Below are 20,423 nucleotides of genomic sequence, written 5' to 3'. Positions count from 1 at the left end.
CTGTGATCCTGAGAAGTATGCTTTAATCTTTGTAAAAGGAGATTTTATTTAAAACTGAAAATTAGGATTGGTAAAGACATAGTTTAAAACCATGGTTTGTCACACTGTTTCTGAAACATTTCCATGTTTTTCAGTTTGCTATAAATAAAACTGGGAAAGAATTATTGAAAATATATAATGCAGATAGATATCAGGGGGAGCACCTCATTATTATGCTCAGTTTGTTACAAATCCTGTAAACTACAGTAACATTTTCAATGTAAAATTTGAACTTGCTTCTTAAATACAGTTGAAAAAAGGAAATTAGTATTTGTTCATTATTCTAATTCAAAGTTGCACAGAAAAAATCTAATATTTTTTGCATATAAGAATGATTAAAAAGAATGTTTAAATTTGATGGTTTAACATATTTAAAAGAAAATAGATCAATTAACATTTACAGACCTGTAGACTCATACACACAGTAAGTATGACGAAGAAGAAAAACATCAGACCAAATCCCCCAATCAAAAGAGGTCTGCGTCCAACTCTTTCAATCACTAAACCCTGAAAAAAAAATAGATGGTTAATTATCTTACAGAACTGGTGGATGGATTCACCCTAAGACCCTAGTAGAACAGAATCATCCTTAGGCAACTCATTCAAATCACAGTGCTAAGCTTTTTGCAAGATAAATCAAGATTAATTTCCATGCATAAATTGAAAATTTAACTGCTCTTAATTCATTGCATAAACAGACTGTTTAAAAACTTGGTCTTCTAATTTTATAGGATACTTTATGTTCTTACTTCAATGTCCTTTTCTGTACTTTTAAACCTCCTTTAGCAAAATTTGACTCTAAAGCAGGTACGTTCTTTATGCACTTGGTTCAAAATTAGAATTTCCTTTGAGCTTCTAATAATTTCCAATTCAATGTATAAGAGTTCAAAAGGCTTTGTATAACTTTCATATTCCAACCTCTATTGTTAATCTTTGTTAATCACTAACTGCCTACTGCAGAGTGGGTGGGACACCAAAGAGATTAATGGCTAGTAAGATTGTGCAAAGCTTTGATTTAGAATTAATTTGATCACATTTCTTTGAATTAAGTCTGAACAACTTAATCAATGTTATGCATCAAATCTAACTGGATAAATTATTCAGTAAATTAATGGGCTTTTACATTTTCATGCTTCATCATAACGAATCAAATTTGTGAATAAAATTGATCTGATTATTTGAATTCAACCCAGCAAAGCTCAGATTCAAATGTACTAAATCATACCAAAATTCTAATTAAATCTTGGCTACTTTTGCATGCTTGCAGTGGTTAAAACCAACAAGTTTGCAACCAACAGCAGACCTGAACCAATATCAACTACTGTATTTCTACACCCTAAAAATAGATGATCTTTTAAAATTTCTTTTTGCTCCTATACTCAAGACCTCACATTTCATCTTCAGCTACATCAGCGGTTCTCAACCTGTGGGTCGCGACCCCATTTGGGGTCGAACAACCATTTCACGGGGGTCGCCAAACAACGCAGTCCGCCATTTTCCCCCCCTTTTCCTTAGCTGTGCTACTCCCTTTTATTCTATTGGCTTTTGAAAGCCAATAGAATAGACTCTCTTGAATAGAGTCTAATTCTATTAGCTTTCAAAAGCCAATAGGAATTGTCCAGGCTGTCTCTGTCCTGCTGAGCCCACCAAAAGTCCCATTCTGCAAACGATGCTGCAAGTTGTCTGCAGCGAGGGTGACCTGTCTGGAAGTTTCCACCCCCTCCCTGCTGAGCAACTACTAAAAATGTAAATAAAAGAGGGCCAGGGGTGGAAGGTGGGAGGCCGGCAGGTGCAGGGAGGGTTGCTGGTGTGCATGGGGCCCAGCAGGTGCCTTACCTCCCTTGGGCTGGGCCAGCTGGTGGCCCAGCCGGTGGTCACCCTGCGCCATCGCTGCCCCTTGCCAGCTACGCCTCGGCTGGTGCAGGGGGCAGCACCACGCATGCACGGTGCTCCCGGGCAGAGAAAGTCCTCGACTTACGACCGGTTGGGTAGTCCTCGACTTACGACCGGTTGGGGGTCGCGGCATTAAAAAGGTTGAGAACCACTGAGCTACATTATTACAATACACACAATATATATATATATATATATATATATATATATATATATATATATATATATATATATATATATGTCAGAATCCAATTATATTTCATCTTTAGTTATCAAATATAAAAAACCCCAATTCTGCCTTCTCTGGATTCTGCCATAAGAGGGAGAGAAGGGGGAGAACAAAGGGGCTTTATGGCCCTCACTTCCTTCAGTATACTTCTAAGGAACTGAATGTGTGTATTGCAACTTCAAAGAGTTTGAATGGGGTTAGCACCAAAAGGTCTTATCATAACAAAGGAGGCTATTTACCTTTCATGTAGTTTATCTGAAGTCTCCATCCAGACGGAAGGAAAAAAGGGGTGGGATTGTGATGCCTGAAACTGTCACTGGAAGAGGGGGGTGATTGGGTGGGACTACTGGGGAACCCCTTAAAACCTCGAATGGGAGAGCTTGAACCCCAAGTCCTGTCTAGAATGCCTGCAACCATTTTCTCTTAATAAAGGATTCCTGTTGGAAGAATTATTCCAAGAGTTCTGTCTTCTTAAGATGCAAAGTGGGGTGGGTCCTTACATTAGACAGGACTTGGGGCTCAAGCTCTCCCATTCAAGGTTTTAAGGGGTTCCCCAGTAGTCCCACCCAATCACTATATATATATATATATATATATATATATATATATATATATATATATATATATATATATATATATTTGTATATGTAGGTCTTTGGTTGTTCGGGTTTTCTCCCACGTAAAATTGGAAGTGTCTTGGCGACGTTTCGACGAAGTCCCATTCGTCATCTTCAGGCTGGTGCTTTCAGCTTCGTGCCTCGAGCAGCAATGTGTGGTCTTAGCTGTTTCTTCCTTTTAACTGCCAGTGGGGGTATGAACTGATTGGGTGGGAGCTTGGCTGTGTTCTGATTGGGTGGAGGTGTGTTCTGATTGGTTAGGGGCGTGGCTGTGCTCTGATTGGCTGGGGGGTTGGCTGTGCTCTGATTGGCTGGGGGGTTGGCTGTGCTCTGATTGGCTGGGGGGTTGGCTGTGCTCTGATTGGCTGGGGGAGTGTTCTGTTTGGTTGTGCTCAGGTTAGTCTGAGTTGCAGAGGGATTCAAGATTTTGGGCTGCCCTGCCATTCCTTGGCTTCGCGTTCGTGGTCGTGCTTCCTCTTCATGGAGGGTGTCAGTTTGCTTCATGTATGGATTGGGGGGTTTAAAGTGGCTAATGATGCAGCTGTGGTCTGGCTTCTGGTTTGTGGTCGTGCCTCATAGTCAGTGTGGCTTTGGGTTTGTTTTTTGCGTGGATGTTTGGTGGTGACCTCCTGTGTGGTTTTTGTGAGTGTGGGTCTGGTATCATTTTTTGTGTTAGGGAGTCGTTTGTCAATGAGGGCGGGTTTCCAAATGGCTGGTAGGCGGGAGGTATCATCTCGCTTGTTCATGCTGTGTGGGCGTTTTTCTATCTCGATGGCTTCTCTGATTATTCTGTTATTAAAATGTTCACTTTTGGCAATGGTTCTGGTATTTTTAAAGTCAATTTCATGTCCTGTAGCTTTAAGGTGTTGGACCAGGGAAGATGTTGGTTCCTCTTTTTTGATTGAGTTCTTATGTTCTTCAAGGTTAAAAATATGAACCCTGGGAATATTCATAATGAAAATATAAAATGAGCACCAGGGTAGTAAAAACTATAAAAGTTTTTAATAAATTAAAACTATAAAAGTTTTAAAAAACGCCAAGCTTTCGCCGTCACCTGCCGGCATCCTCAGGGCTGGCGCGCCAGAGAATGAGAAGGTCTTTTATAGGCGTGTCGAGGTCTGCGCCCGGCTCCTCGATCTTGTTATCGGGCCTAATTGGTTCAGCCGTGTGCAATTAACCTGTGCTTCTTTTCTCTTTTTGGTTGCATTTTTATCCTCATCCGTCTCCAATTCTCCCAACTCCGGATTAGCTAGATGGCAATTGCAGTTATTTCGGTTGCCTTTATATTCTAACCTCCCCTTAGGCTCAGGTGGTAGTGCACATTCCACATTCCTTTCTCCACCATATCTTGTCCAGTTGTTACTTTTAGGATCGTATTCATTTCCGGTCTCAATACTTTCATTTTTAATGTGTCCGTCATCCTGATGATCTCGTAAGTTGCTACGGGTCCGGTGCAGCGTGGGGGGGTGTTCCGCAAGGTGGAGGGATCGTCTCTTATTAGTTGTCATGCCCAGCTGTCCTGCACGTGTCCTACTCCGGGTGCCCGGTCCAGGGGGTGTGTGCGCAGCAATCAAGCCGCGTCCCTCTTGGTTGCAGCGCTCTTCCTCAGTTCTCCCCTTTTTTACATTATTAAGAGCATTCGCTTGTATTCCATGGGAGTCCTCAGCACCATCAGGTAGGGGGTGTGACGGCTCGATCTTCCGTACCCTACCGCTCTCCGATCTTCCCTCCTCCTCTATAACGGTGTGCGAGGGTTCTTCGTCAACCACCCCCCGTGGTTTATCCTTGTTAGAGCTAATCGCTCCGGCTGCATGAGGGGTTCTTCTCCTCCTTTCCGGATCAGCCGTGATGTTTCTTTTGATGTGTGGGTGGGCCGTTGCGTTTGGCGATTCATCCGCACTTCCACCTGCCGTATCTTCTCTCGTCTCCTCTTTGCTGCCAGGGGGCCGGATCCTGGTTCTTATCACCCCCCTAATCCTCTGGGATTGCAGTAGTCTCACGGGGGTGGTCGAAGTATCTCGCAATTGCTTTCCTTCCTCCAAATTGCACATGGTTTGTTGGATGGTTCGGGTGCTGCCCAAGTTGTTATTGGGCCATCGGGGGTGTTGCCGCTGGTTATTGGCACTCCATGATCTTAAGGCCAAATAGGACGGACATAGGTCAATATGCCTATTAATGGATTTGCTGTCCGAGAGCCATGCCTCTCTAAGAAGGCGGCCCCCTTTGGTACTGTCATTTGCCAATACACTGACGCCACTAAAATTAAACCTGTGGCCCAGATCCACCGTGTGGGCCCATATTTGGGAGTGACAACCTCTCCTTCTCACTGCCAGTTCGTGCTCATGGACCCTGGTCTTAATGCGTTTAGCAGTCTCCCCAATATAATTGCATTGGCAGTCCATACAGTCAATCCTATAGACGGCTGCCGATCTTTCGATGCGGGGGAGCGGGTCCTTAGGGCGCATTATTGCCGCCCGCAGTGTTTGGTTGGGTCTATGGGCCACCTGTATTTTATATGGTGCCAGGATCCTAGCTGTGGCTTCTGATACATTGTGGATATAGGGGAGGGCAATGCGTGTGGTGGCTTGAGGCATGGATTCTTGGGATACGGGGTTACCCCGGAGTCCAGGTGGTTTCCTGAACTGATTAATAAGTTTAACCGGGTAGCCGTTACGTCTACATATTTGGAAGAGGCGGTTTCTCTCTTCCTTTTTAGCTCTGACGGTGCTGCAATGTGTCTCCACTCGTTTGAATAGCGTCCTGACACAACTGGCTTTATGGGCCATCGGGTGATTGCTCCCAAAGTGGAGAATCCTGTCAGTACATGTTGGTTTTCGGTATACCCTGGTAGCTAGACATCCATCCACCTGGCGCTGCACAAATACATCCAAAAATGCCAAATTGCCCTGATCTTCCTCCTCCATGGTGAATTGGATGTCCGGGTATACCGAATTCAGGACGCCCATAAAGTCAGTTTTGTGTCAGGACGAAAGCTTGGCGTTTTTTAAAACTTTTATAGTTTTAATTTATTAAAAACTTTTATAGTTTTTACTACCCTGGTGCTCATTTTATATTTTCATTATATATATATATATATATATATATATTAGGTTGCTAACAAAGAATAAAGAGAGAACTGGTATAGCTATTTCGAGTTCTGTTAACTCTCTTCAGCCAGACTTACTCTTCTGAGATTCGAACCTGGGCTTATCTGCATGTTAGGCAGTTGTTATAACCTCTAAGCCATAGGCTCTCTCCCACTCTGTTAGCTATCAGGAGATATATATATACTCTCTCTGTGTGTGTGTGTGTGTGTATACACACACACACACATTAATACCAATGTATTAGTAGCAACACATAAATATATTTTGTAAGGTAGGCACTTAAGTAGATTTCAATGATATTAATGGTGTTCACCAATCAGAATGAGTTGAGTTGTCACTGGCAACCTCTCTACATGCAAAGAAGTAAATGTCATTCTTGACATTCTACAAATGGCAGTTTCATGCATATTTCTTTCTCCCAATAGCTTTAAAACAAAGAGTTCAGCCAGTTGTTTGCAAAACGTGGCTTTTTCAGTTTTTCCTCAGAAACAAAAAAGTTTGTCTTTAAGGAAAATATCCTTGAATGGTAGATGTGAATAAGAAACCTTCAAATGGTATAGGTCAACGTTCCCCAACCTTTCTGGCTCTGTGGATCGGCAGTGGCAGTGGGGGGGAGGGGATGGTTTTGCATGCGTGCCCGCCACTTGGGCAAATGGAGCTTCGCCTCCTCACCTGCTGCTGGCACAACCCAGTTCCCAATGGGCCACTGGTCTGTAAACCAGGGGTTGGGGCCCCTTGCGATAGGTAACAGTTTTATTTAACCCAAAGTTAAAATGTAATCCCAAGCATGTTTTCTTGGAAGCCCCAATATTCTTAGAAGAGTCATTCCAATTATTTCAACAAGAGACGAGATTAAAATGGAGTTCATTTCAATTAAAGCCAGGAGTTCTTACACGCTTAACATTAGCTCTCTATATTTTAAACATAAATTAGTTGTCATTAGTAACTTCCATCTATTTTATTTTTTTCATTACTGTTTTATGGAGTATATTTCTTCATGCTACTCACAACTCCATAAAATTAAATAAATATTGATCTATTCAAAAGAAAGAACACCTACGTTTGTAAGAAAACATTAGCCACAATCTCAGTTGCTTACCTGATTAACTGTTTTCCCCTCAGATTTTCAAAAAAGTAAAACCTTTGAGATGGTGAACTACTGTGTTTCCCCCAAAATAAGCCCTAGCTTGATTTTTGGGGGTGGGCCTAATATAAGCCCTACCCCCAAAATAAACCCTAGTTTGGGGTTGAGGCACACACCTAACAATCAAGCTAGGGTGGGGGTGTGGAACTGCCCATGCACCCCGCACTCACTTACCTTGCAGCCAGGCCTCTCCTTGCCAGCCCACTTCTTCTGTGGCATCCCCAGGACTGCATTTCGCAGTCAGAGGCCTTTCCAGAAGGCCACTGCAGCTGAGAACTGAGCTATGGATTCAATCCATAGCTCAGCTCTCTGCTGCAGTGGCCTTCTGGAAAGGCATTTGACTGCAAAATGCAAGCCAGAGCTCCATTCTCAGCTGCAGAATGAAGCTGCTCCTTCAGGTGCAGAAGATGTGGGCTGGCTAGGCAGGGCTGTTGGTGCCAGAGGTGAGAGGAAAAGATCCCCCCCCCCGAAAATAAGATCTGGTGCCTCTTTTGGAGGCAAAAAACCAAAAGACCAGGTCTTATTTTCAGAGAAACATGGTATGTCTGTTATTCACTCTAATGTGTTTAATTCTTTTTTTTTTAAATAAAAAGTTTTTTATTTTTCATTTATTCATACAAAATACAATTCAATTAAAATAAATTCCTAACCATTGGTACCGCCTGCCCATTCCCCCCAGGCTGCATCCACCCTCTCTAATCCTTCCCTACTTCCCTCCTCTTTCTCTCCTCCCCTCCTACTCTCTTCCCCTCCCCTTCTCCTCTAACCATCCTACTTCCTCCCTGCTCCTTCCTCCCCTCTCATCCCTCTCACACACATGAACGCAGCATAGGGGAAATGCCCAAGCATTTACTATGACTATATTATCATTACCCACCCACTCACCCACCCACCCACCCTCAACCCTCCCCCCCTCGTTTCCCAGAGCAGAGTACAGGGTTATTAATAAGAAAGTTAACAATAATAAAAAAAGGAAAAGAAGAAAGAAAAAAGAAAAAAAAGAAAAAAAAATCATACTTAACCTTTAACTCCCCTTAAATTAAGACATATAAACAAATCTCTACAACAGTTACTATAAAATTTACTCATAAAATAAATGAATTCTATTTTTTTATTAGATTTTTACTTTACAAATAACTCAAGGTAGTGAACATACATAATACTCTTTCCTCCTCCTATTTTCCCCCACACTGACAATCCTGTGTGGTGAGTTGCGCTGAGAGAGAGTGACTGGTACAAAGTCACCCAAGTGGCTTTCATGCCTAAGACAGGATCAGAACTCAGAGGCTCTTGGTTTCTAGTAAAGATTTTTATAAGATTCAGTCCTTTTATTTCCATATTGTCAGTTTAAAACTAAGATGGAAACTGAAAGATTTCATTCTAAATTATATATTCTTTATACATTTCTATACATTATTCAACCCACCACACACTTACAGAGAAAAGAGCAGCCAAGATCTCCACAGCTCCTGTACTTAAGGTAACATATGGAATCATTTCAGGACTTAGGCCAGCTCCCCTGAAAATGTCATTTGTGTAGAACCAAATCTGGAATAGAAGCCACCTTCCAGTTATTGGGTTTCAAAAAAAAGTCATTTGGCTCTAATCAGATTCTAAGTTTTACATATATACATACATTTAATGATGGTCTGGAATTTGTCAAAACAGTTCTCCATAACCTTCAGATGCCCAGCCTATGGACATCACAATGTTAAAAACATTTGTATCATATTGAAGACAATGTGAAATATTTACAGTAAGGGAAAAATTATTTGATCCCCTGCTAATTTTATATGTTTGTCCACTGACAAAGAAATGATCAGGCTATAATTTTAATGGTAGGTTTATTTTAACAGTGAGAGACAGAATAATAACAAAAAATCCAGAAAAATGCATTTCAAAAAAGTTATAAATTGATTTGCATTTTAATGAGTGAAATAAGTATTTGATCCCCTATCAATCAGCGAGATTTCTGGCTCCCAGGTGTCTTTTATACAGGTAATGAGTTGAGATTAGCTTTAAGAGATGGTTGCACTACTCCTATCCTGTTCTCGCTGGAGGACATCAACAAATGAAATAAATGCTGTTTCTATCCTATAACTGGGCCTGAATCCTAACAGAAGGGGATACAGATAATCCAGTTCATCCAGGACCATGTGAAGCTGCCAGACCACTATCTTTTCCACAATCTTCTCTAAAAAGGGAAGACTGGAAGCTGAACAGAAGTTGTCCCAGCAGGTGGGATCAAGCAATGCTTTTTTAGGAGGGGGCAAACCAGGGCCTCCTTAAAAGATCCTGGAAATGTCCCCTCCTCACGTGATATATTAATCACTGTTTGAACCCACCTGCTAGTCATGGAGTAATAGAGTAATGGAGGCTTTCACGATCCAGAGGGACAAGGATCTAACTGTCAGCATCAAGGGTCCTGGCCACTTCATGATCAACAGGATAAAACTGTTCCCAGATCATTGGGCAAGATCCCTCCCCAAGCATCTCATAAGGACCTGCCTCACACATGGATCTCAAACTGAGAATGAATCCAAACAACTTTGTCCATCAAGTATTGAACAAATTTCTCCACATGGCCGTGAAGAAGATTGCATAGTCCCCCCATCCCAGGAGGGATTGTGTGACCTGGAATAGGGCCACTGAGTGACACTATGTGGACACAATAAGATGGAGAAATAATGCTGTTTTGTCACTCTTACTGCCACAAGATAGGCCTTGATAGCGACTCTAAGTTCTGTCAGTCGGCGTCATCCTTCATTATCTTCCAGCAATGTTCTAGGCATCTCTTAACCCTTTTCAAAACTCACAACTCCTCTGTCAGATGTCCAGCTAGTGAATCCAAGAAAGGAACTCCTGGGACATTATTCTTCCCACTAGTAATACTTTTATTAAATACACTACATTGACACAAAGGAAGCAAAACCATCTCTGAATTTCCCACTCAAAGGTCCATATAATTAAACATGAATTCCCCCTTTGGCCATTCCCCTTAATCCATTGCATTGTCCAATCACCTACACTTCATTTGTTATGGTAACTGTTTGGATCGTTCAAACACCTGTGCAGCGTATCCTTGAAGGGGGAAGCAGGGCCTCATGATCTGCAGATGGATTCTTGGCATTCCATTCCTACCCCAGATGATTCAACTACCCCCCTCCCTATTGTTGTCAACTTGAGAGCAGAGAAGAAACTAGGTGAAAAGTGAATGGCTCTTGATATCTTCCATGAACCACAGGAATGATGAGTGAAAAGAGGTCGCATAGAAGAAATCCTGTCCAGAGCCCTGGCAGCCAGTTGGTTTCTGGCTTCAACAGGCCCTATAGCGGAGCCCCTGGAATATCTCTCAGTTCTTCTGAAACCCAATTGGGTCCATTAGTCATTAAGGATGGACCATACAAATAGGTGTAGCCTCCCTGCAGAGGGAGGCAGCAACAGAAATCTCAGGGACATCAGGACATCTGACCATGACAAGTGGGATAATATTAAATTCATCCTAGATCATGTTGTCATAGCCCCATATCTGGTATGTGACCACTGTCCTGAGTCAGGCCTGAGATGATCTGGGATAGGCCTATGGCTGCCATGAACTTCTGGGCCACTTCCGAGGACATAAGCAAGGATGGCAGATTGAAGACACCCAGAACTATAAGTCTGGGAAACTCAATAGCCCTAGATGGCCTCTAGCATCTCAGGAAAGGGAACCCCACTTCCAGAATTACCCAAGTCTTGGTAATACATGCCTAATACATGCCAAGTCAGCTCATTCCTCCTCAATAATATCTTAGAAAGGGGAGCCTTTTATTGACCAATCTGGCATTCACCACAGCAGCCAAATCTCAGGACCTATGAGGGTAGGCTTTCAAGGAACTGGGGATGAGCTTAGGGGGGCAGAACACACCACCGATACTATATATCAGAGGACTGGACTGCCCCCAGACTCCTATAGCACCCCTACTCTGATGCATTGTCCTGCCCAACACTCCCCAAGAATATCATCCCTCTCCCTCCCCGGCTTCCGTCTTCTCAGAGTCAGGGCTCTGCCATCCCCCTCCACCCATTCTCATTCTCCCTCACAAGCAATTGGAGGGATAAAATCAGCAATGCAAGCCAAAATACATAAATAAGAAAATGGTATCCACTCTAGACAAGTTCAAATCACCAAGACCAGGTGGATTACACCCCAAGATTCTGAAGAAATTGGCAGAGGGGATCTCAGAACTACTGAAGCATATCTTTCAAAGATCCTGGAGTATCAGGGAACTACCCAGATGACTGGAAAAGGGTAGTTCCAATCTTCAAAAAAGGAAAACAAATAGAGCCAAGAAAAAACAGACCTATCAGCTCTGGCATTAATACCTGGAAAGATTTTGGAAAAGATAATCAAGCAATGAAACTGCAAATACCTAGAGGCAAAAAAATCATAACCAGAAACCAACATGGGTTTGTAAAAACTCATTATGCCAGACAACTCTTATTGCATTATTTGACAAAGTGAAAAAAATAGTGGACTAGCAAAATGCTGTGGATATAATTTTGTTGGACTCCAGTAAGGCATTTGATAAAGTAGACCACAAACTACTACTTGATAAGATAGAAAAATGTGGGTTAGACAGTATACCACCAGATAGATTTGTAACTAGCTGACCAACCACACTCAACATGTAGTCCTTAATGGAACTGCATCTACATGGGGGGAAGCATGCTCTGTCTTATGCCTAGTACTCTTCATTATCTTCATCAATGATTTAAACGAGGCGATAGAAGAAGAACACATCAAATTTGCAGATGACTAGCCAATATTACAGAAGATAGCTTCAAGATACAGAAGGATCTTGATTGACATGAGCATTAGACCCTAACAAAATGAAATTCACTGTAGAGAAAAGGAAGATTTTACAAGTGCAGAAGTATAGAACAGGTGGTAGGTACATGGCTCAATAACTGTGAGAAGGATTTTGGGAATTCTAGTGGACAATCACTTAAATATCAGCCAGCAGTGTGCTTCAGCTACCAAAAAAGCCAACACAATCCTAGGCTCCCTTAAGAGGGAAAGAATCAAGATCACATGAAATGTTAATATCACTCAATAATGCCTTAGTATATTGCATCCAGTTTTGATTGCCACAATATAAAAAAGAAGTTGAGAGTCTAGGAAAAAGTGCACAGAAGAGCAACAAAGATGATTAGGGGATTTAAGGATAAAACATATAATGAACATTTGAAGGAATTTGATAGGTCTAGTTTAATGAAAAGGACTAGTGTTATGTCCCGAGCCTTGCAAACGGGCTCGGGGCGTTTGCAGGCAGTCCCGGGCAGGTGCAAGCTGCCCGGGACCAGACAGGCTGTCGCCAGCGCCTGTGCGCATGCGCGGGTGCTGGCACGGGAAAAGTAACACATTGACCCGGGAATTGCCTATATAAGAGGCTGGGAGGTTTTGGGCGTTGCTGAAGCCTTCACCTGTAAGCTGAACACAGAATAAAAGAAAACCTGAGAACTACAACTGCTTCTCGTGTCTGCTTTTCGCCAAGGACTCAACACTGGCGACGAAGGTGGGATGCCTTACATCGCCTGGAAAGGAAGAGGTGTAAGCTTACCCAAGTGAGTCCTGAGCGGCGGAACGGCGTTGACTCGGCAGCTACCCGCCAATCCAGTGCGCATTCGGGGGTAGGCTGGCTGATAGACCCGTCTCCTGAAAATGGCAAAAGTCGGAAGGCTTTCGGAATTCGACGTCTCACATCCAGAGCGGTGGGAGTCCTACGTAGCCAGGGTGGAAAATTACCTCAAGGTAAACCAAGTGAGGGAAGATAGCTTGAAGGCTGCCACCCTGCTTTGTGTCTGCGGTCAAGACGCCTTCGAAATCACAGAGAACCTTGCAGCGCCTGTCCCATTAGAGTCTGTCAGCTACGCAGATCTAAAGAAGCTATTGAAGGAGCACTTCCAGCCCAAGATGTCCGTCATCGCATGGCGCCACACCTTCGAGCAGAGGGATCAACGATCCGGAGAGTCGGCCAAAGAATACATCGCCGCATTGAGGAAGGCCGCCAAGCACTGCGAGTTCAAGGACCTCGAAGAACGACTGAGGGACCGATTGTGTGCGGCTTAAGGCATCGAGATCTACAACAGAGGCTTTTCGCCAAAGAAGACTTGTCCTTCCAAGATGCCTTAAGAGAGGTCACTGCAGAAGAAGCAGCAGGCGGCGCCGTCAAAAACATGCGGCCGATCAGGAACAGTCCAGATGTTGCATCCGTGCACCAAGAGGACGTCCAAGGGAACTCCGAGGAGGATCCGGACGAGGAAGTCGACCGTCTCCACCCCACGAAGGAAGGGAATCAGAAAGGAAGCTCTGCAGCCCCCCTCAAGTGCATCGGCTGTGGAGGTCGCCACAGGAGAACCGACTGCAAGTTCCGCTCCGCTATCCGCCGGGCGTGCGGGAAACAAGGACATATTGCAGCTGTGTGTCTGGGCCGATGAAAGGTACAACCTCAGGAAGAACTGCGCCTGAAAGGTACCAGGGTCCCCAGCCAGAATAGGGTAGGTTTTTGTGCTTTGCAAAGAAGCATCTTCAGGACAGGCACACACAAGCCCATCAAGAAAAAGCTGTCACTCAAGATGAAGCTACAAGGGGTTCCATTAACTATGGAACTAGACACGGGGTCTGCCCTTTCAATCATATCCTTACATACATTTAGGAAGATTTGTTCCGGCAGTGGAACTCAGGATAAATTAAGGCCTTCTGACATTGTGTTAACAGACTTTCAAAATTCGAGAGTGTGTGTTAAGGGGGAGGCCACCCTTAACGTACAGTATAAGAATTTTGAAGGTCCACTAGACCTATTAGTAGTAGGGGGTGAACGAACGAGTCTCATAGGACTCGATTGGTTTGAAGCCTTGGGGGATACACATCACGGGGCTCAACAGCTTACAAACACGCGACCTACAGGAAGTCTGCAAAGAATTTGCAGATGTCTTCAGCCCCCAGCTGGGCACATTCAAGGGACCCCCTGTGTCCTTAAAACTAGACCCCACTGTCACTCCCATTAGAATTAAAGCAAGCAGGGTCCCTTTTGCTTTAAAGAGTAAAATTGACACTGAGTTAGACAAACTGATCCAACAGGGAATCCTAGAACCTGTTGATTCCAGCCCTTGGGAGACCCCCATTGTTACGCCTCTAAAGGCAAATGGGGACATTCGCATTTGTGCTGACTACAAATGCACTCTTAATAAGGCATTGCAGCAACCTGCCTATCCTGTTCCTGTGGTCAGTCATATTCTGGCCTCCCTCAAGGGGGGGCGCGTTTTTGCAAAGCTTGACCTAGCTCAAGCGTATCAACAGCTGCCGGTTGATGATGATGCTGCTATAGCTCAGACTATTGTGACCCACAGGGGAGCCTTTAAGGTAAAAAGGCTACAGTTTGGAGTGAATGTCGCTCCTGGGATTTTCCAAAGGGTAATGGAAAACACACTACGGGGCATACCGGGGGTTTGCCCCTACTTTGATGATGTCTTAATTGCAGGAGACTCCACACACATTCTAGCTGAAAGGCTAAGGGCTGTTCTGTTAAGATTCAGGAAAACAGGCCTCAAGCTCAAAAAATACAAATGCAAATTGGGGTGCTTTCTACTGAATTTCTGGGATTCAAAATTGATGCTGCTGGGATTCACCCTGCTGAATCCAAACTAACTGCCATTTTAGAAGCACCTAGGCCAAAGTCTAAGGCCGAACTTCAGGCCTTTCTGGGCCTCATGAATTTCTACAATTCCTTTCTTCCACATAAAGCTAGTGTAGCTGAGCCTCTTCACAGGCTATTAGACAAACAAGCAGTGTGGCAATGGTCACAAACTCATGAGGCTAGTTTCAATAAGGTCAAGGCCTTACTCACTTCTAACAGTGTACTTGCACACTTCAATGAGTCCCTTCCTGTGTGCATCGCTTGTGATGCTTCCCCTTATGGGGTAGGAGCCGTCCTGAGCCACCTCAGGTCTGATGGAACTCAGGTTCCTGGTGCATATTACTCCAGAACACTGTCTTCTGCTGAGCGCAACTACGCTCAGATAGACAGGGAGGCTCTGGCTGTTGTTGCTGGAATTAAAAAATTCCATGATTTCTTGTATGGCAGGCATTTCACGGTCTTCACTGACCATAAGCCTCTGCTGGGACTGTTTACCACACGTAAACAAACTCCCCAAATCATTTCCCCTAGAATGCTTCGGTGGTCTATTTTTCTATCTGTATATGATTTTTCCTTACTACACAAGCCTGGGAAAGAAATGGGCCATGCTGATGGCCTCAGTAGACTGCCCCTGCCAGTAGTAGAAGCTGACCCTGCGCCAGCTGTCAACATTCTATCCATCCAAGCCTTGCCCGAGTCCCCTCTGAATGCCAGGGATGTCGCCGCTGAAACAGGCACAGATCACCCACTTTCACGTGTCCTTTCTTGGGTTTTGTCTGGATGGCCTGAGCACTGCCCTAGTCCTGAGTTTCAGAGTTTCTGGTCCAAAAGGAACGAGTTGTCCACTTCTCAGGGTTGTCTGCTTTGGGGAAACAGGGTTGTCATTCCCACCTCAATGAGGACTAGGATCTTAGAGTCCCTCCACGAGGGTCATCCTGGCATTGTTTGCATGAAGGCCCTTGCGCGCAGCCACTTGTGGTGGCCTGGTTTAGATAAGGACATTGAGGCTAAGGTGCATGCATGCCACCTGTGCCAGCGCTCTCGCCCAGAGATGCCCCAAGCTCCTGTGCATAGATGGGAGGATACGCAGTCCCCATGGTCTAGGGTGTACATTGACTACGCTGGGCCCTTTCAGGGCCAGTTCTTCTTGGTCCTCGTTGACAGTCATTCAAAATGGCTTGAGGTTGTACCTGTCTCATCCACCACCACTGCAAAGACTATTCAGGTACTGAGGGGGATTTTTGCTACACACGGGCTTCCAGATGTCATTGTGTCTGACAACGGCCCTCAATTTACTTCCTCCGAATTCCAAGCTTTCTTACAGGCTAACATGATTCGTCATGCCACGTCTGCACCCTTCCACCCGTCCACCAACGGTATGGCTGAACGCATGGTCCGCATCACAAAGGACGCCTTGAAAAGACTCAACTATGGGGACTGGCATCACAGGTTGGCTGACTTTCTCCTTTCTTACCGCACCACACCGTCCACTTCTACAGGGAGAAGCCCAGCTGAACTTCGCTGGGGGCGTAAACTTACTACAAAACTTGACCGGTTGCATCCAGACAGACTGCCTTCATCTACCTCACATCCTCGGGCACCTAGACAATTACTTGTGGGTGCCCCGGTTTGGACTCGCAATTACGGGCCTGGTCATACATGGGTCCCCGCTTCTATTTACAGGGTCACAGGTCCTCTATCCTACGAGGTAGCCCTGGACAACGGTCGTGTCCTGCGTCGGCACATCGACCAACTCCGCCCTAGGCGGGATCTTTCAGATGAGACTCCTGAGTCTTTTCCAGGGGGGGAGGGGGACCCTTTAGAGCAAAGGGAGGGGCACAAGCTGCTGCCCACCTCCAATGATGGAGCCACAAACGGCCCATTCCAAGAGTCCGCGAGTGCCCCAAATAGGAATTCTAAGAGCCTATCCAACTATCAGGCATTCACGCCTACTCCAGCCAGGGAGTCACCCCGGGGTACAATCACTATCCACCTGCACAGCATAGTACTCCAGTCAGGGAGGATACCCGGGAGCATCCCAATAAATCATACCCCGCAAGAGAGCTGGCACATAATCCCCAGAGTTGGCCTGACCTTACCCCAAGTCCTACAGGGGGTCAAACATACAGGGAGGTGGTCGAGGAACCAAGTCCCGACTACAACACCTCTAGCCCAAATCAGGGAGTAACTGAGTTTGGGGAAGGCACAGAAACCTACATAAGCCCAGACACAGAACGGGGTTTAGGGGATGGACAGCCTCCTGACAGGTCTTGGACGGACCTAGGAGGTTCTACAGAGATGCCCAGCAGTGGCTATCACTTCAAGAGGCCCGAGGGCCTACAGCTAGGCGGGTCAACCAGGTCACAAAGTGACAGAAGCCCTGGCCTGACGAGCCCGGTGGGCAAGCAAGCAGGCCAGGCATTGGGGCACAGTCCTTGGAAGGCACCAAGGCATGATAAGGAGAACAGGCTCACGTCTCCCTCCAGTCAGGGAACACCTATCAGAAACCCAGAGCTGAGAAGGTCACAGAGAGTAAGGAAATCTCCTAAGTACTTAGAGGATTACATAACATTGCTGGCTAAACAAAAGCCAGTGAACAGTAGGAGCACTGGGGAGTAGAACACTGTTTCAAGAACTAATTGTATGTTGGTAGTAGTCTTAACCCGGGGGAAAGGGGTGTTATGTCCCGAGCCTTGCAAACGGGCTCGGGGCGTTTGCAGGCAGTCCTGGGCAGGTGCAAGCTGCCCGGGACCAGACAGGCTGTCGCCAGCGCCTGTGCGCATGCACGGGAAAAGGAACACATTGACCCGGGGATTGCCTATATAAAAGGCTGGGAGGTTTTGGGCGTTGCTGAAGCCTTCACCTGTAAGCTGAACACAGAATAAAAGAAAACCTGAGAACTACAACTGCTTCTCGTGTCTGCTTTTCGCCAAGGACTCAACAACTAGGGGGTGACATGATAGCAGTATTCCAATATCCAAGGGCCTCCCACAAAGAAGAGAGAGTCAACCTATCTTTCAAAGCACCTGATAGCAAGACAAGAAGCAATGGATGGAAACTAATCAAGGAGAGAACCAGCCTACAATCAAAGAGAATTTTTCTGATGTTTAGTACAATTAATCAGTGATATGGCTTGCTACTAGAAGTTGTCGGTGCTCCAACACTGGAGGTATTTAATAAGAGACTGTATAAACATTTGTCTGAAATGGTACAGAGTTTCCTGCTTGAGCAGGGGGTTGGATTGGAAGACATCCAATATTCTTTTCAATTCTGTTATTCTGTTAATTGTAGATCTGCAGTTCATATATTTTCAAGAAGGAGAGGGGGAAAGAGGAAAAACACAAACAGAAACAAGTGAGGAATTATGTGTTCAGGTCCTGTGATACAGTGGTTTACAGCTAGAGTAAAAGCAGAAAGAGACAGGTCATATATCTCTTGGCCAACTAATCTCCCAGGCTTTGATGTTGAGGGGGTGCTATTTTAAATCACTTGAAATTCTAAAGAAAACAAACCCTAACCCTAACCCTTCCTCTTTTGGTAACATATTCAAGATGGTCAGTGATTAATATTTATATGTAAGGGTGAAAGTTTATGTATATATTGTATATAGAATGTTTAAATGTGTATTATGTATGTGTACACTTTTGAGAGCAAGCAACTAAATTTCATTTTTAATGTGTGTCAATGTGCCTACAGTAAAAAAAATGACAATAAAGGTTATCTTATCTAAAAAGTGGGCTGTGAAAGCAATAATTAAATATATATATGACTTACAGCATTAAGGCCACAAAGTTGATAGCAGGCCATAGTTAAAATTACAGTGAGAATCTGCCACCGCTTAGTGTTGTCACACAAAAGTTGAAATACAGATGCTACTTGAATATTTTTCTGCACTCGACTCTCTTCCAGAACTTCTTCTATTTCATGTGACACATCAGGTTTTCCAAGGAATTTCTGAAATGCTGCAAGCCCACAGTTCATACAATTTATACACAATTAGTTTTATTCATATCAAACTATTTTACATCAAATTGTACACAAATTACATATTTTACACATCAAATTGTAGTTTACACCAAACATTTATCTTTTTATCTTTCAAAAACAGATCCTTCAGCAAAATATGTCAGCTTCATCAGTAACGTTTGGGTTTACTCAAATACATAGCAAATAGTGATTTCACTTACTATTCAATAATAATTCCACAAATATTTACAAGTTTCATTTCAGGTCCAACAATTTTGTAAATTCTAAATCTGCTGCTCTTGTTCATACTATTTAAAATAACAGCATATTGTAACTATCCTATTTCTAATTCTTTCATTCCAGTTTGAAGATAGAAGATATTTCTAACTGTACACAACTCATTCACATCTTTTTCATTATTATGCAACGATATAACATGATTTTACATCTTCATTTGTTGGCAGAATCAGGCAATATAATAGCTAAGATGGTCCCTACTACAGTGGTGGCGAACCTATGGCATGGGTGCCAGAGGCGGCACTCAGAGCCCTCTCTGTGGGCATGCATGCCATTGCCCCAGTCCTAGGCCCTTCAGTTGGGTTTTATAAAACCTTTTTGCTTTAGGCCTCCATCGCTATATGCAAAAAAAAGAGGTTCCATCAGTCAATTTCAACTTCTCGAGGGAAAAAAAAAAGATCTAAGTTGGAATTGATTGATTGAACTTTTTAGTTCCACCCAGTCTGCCATTACCACTGCAGCCACCCCACCCAATGGGCCACGCCCACCCAATTGGCCACATCCAGCCAATGGGCCACACCACCTGGCACTCGACGATGCATAAATGGGTTTTGGGTTGCAGTTTGGGCACTCAGTCTCTAAAAGGTTCGCCATCACTGTCCTAGTAAATAGAAATTTAGAAGCACAATGAAATCTAAACTGCAATCTTATATTTACTTCTACTGGAATGAAGTTAAAAACATTTACTTCTGACTAGTTTTATGTAGCATTCTACTGGTCACACATCTAGTAAGAATAATATATTTATTCCAAAATATGGAAGACAGTGACAATATATTCTCATTACAGCAAATGAACCAATCTTCCTTTTCTCCAATCTTTTCTGTCTGAGGTAGTTTATAGGTAAATTATTTAAATTTTTTTTACTTGTTTTAAGCTTTGTTTTTCCTCTGGACAGAAATCAATTAAACAAACAACAGAACAACCATACCATATAATATTATTTCATTATGTGGCTAAAGATTTCAGGGATTCTAGCCCTCATTTGAGCACAAATGGTTCGGCTGGACATTTGAACACAATGGTGGAACAATACATTAGATGCTACGTTAATTATCAAGAGACTAATGGGGCTTACCTCCTGCCTTTTGTGAAAGTGGTATACAACAATACGGTGCTCAATAGTCTTACTCCATTTTAAATAGCAACTGGCCGTGAATATCCTCAGGAACCACCTGTCTCATAAGCCTCATGGCAAACTATTTGGACTAATGTGAAAAAAGCTCTAACACAGGTTGCTAAAACTTACAAGGAGCAAGACAATAAGATGCAGTCCCCTCAGAGACCATTTCACTTTGGGGAAAAAGTATATTTGTCAACTAAATATTTAAGACTCAAGCTACCCAGTAAAAAGTTGGGACCAAAGTTTCTTGGCCCTTTTCCTATAATTAGAGTTATAAATCCTGTGACTTTTAAGCTGAAACTCTCTTGCTTGCTAGGGAAAATTCACCC

The 20,423-nt window shown here is 43.9% G+C and overlaps 1 protein-coding gene across 5 annotated transcripts in view; it reads right to left on the bottom strand.

The window, feature by feature from the left end:
- Positions 1-20,423, bottom strand: part of SLC2A9 (solute carrier family 2 member 9) — a 125,167-nt gene that overhangs the window by 45,810 nt on the left and 58,934 nt on the right. For 4 of the 5 annotated variants that reach the window (XM_039360244.1, XM_039360245.1, XM_039360242.1 and 1 more), the window contains 3 exons: positions 18,483-18,670; positions 8,467-8,577; positions 445-546 (listed from right to left, as the gene is read on the bottom strand). In XM_039360244.1, coding sequence (XP_039216178.1) covers positions 445-546; positions 8,467-8,577; positions 18,483-18,670 — 401 coding nt within the window. The remainder of the gene's footprint in view (positions 1-444; positions 547-8,466; positions 8,578-18,482; positions 18,671-20,423) is intronic. The other variant, XM_039360243.1, reaches the window with a different exon arrangement.

This window comes from Crotalus tigris, unplaced genomic scaffold, assembly GCF_016545835.1.
Source record: "Crotalus tigris isolate CLP2741 ecotype Arizona unplaced genomic scaffold, ASM1654583v1 scf7180000019165.341595, whole genome shotgun sequence".
Lineage (NCBI taxonomy): Eukaryota > Metazoa > Chordata > Lepidosauria > Squamata > Viperidae > Crotalus > Crotalus tigris.
Note: the sequence above shows the minus strand (reverse complement) of the source record. Positions and strands in the feature narration are given on the sequence as shown.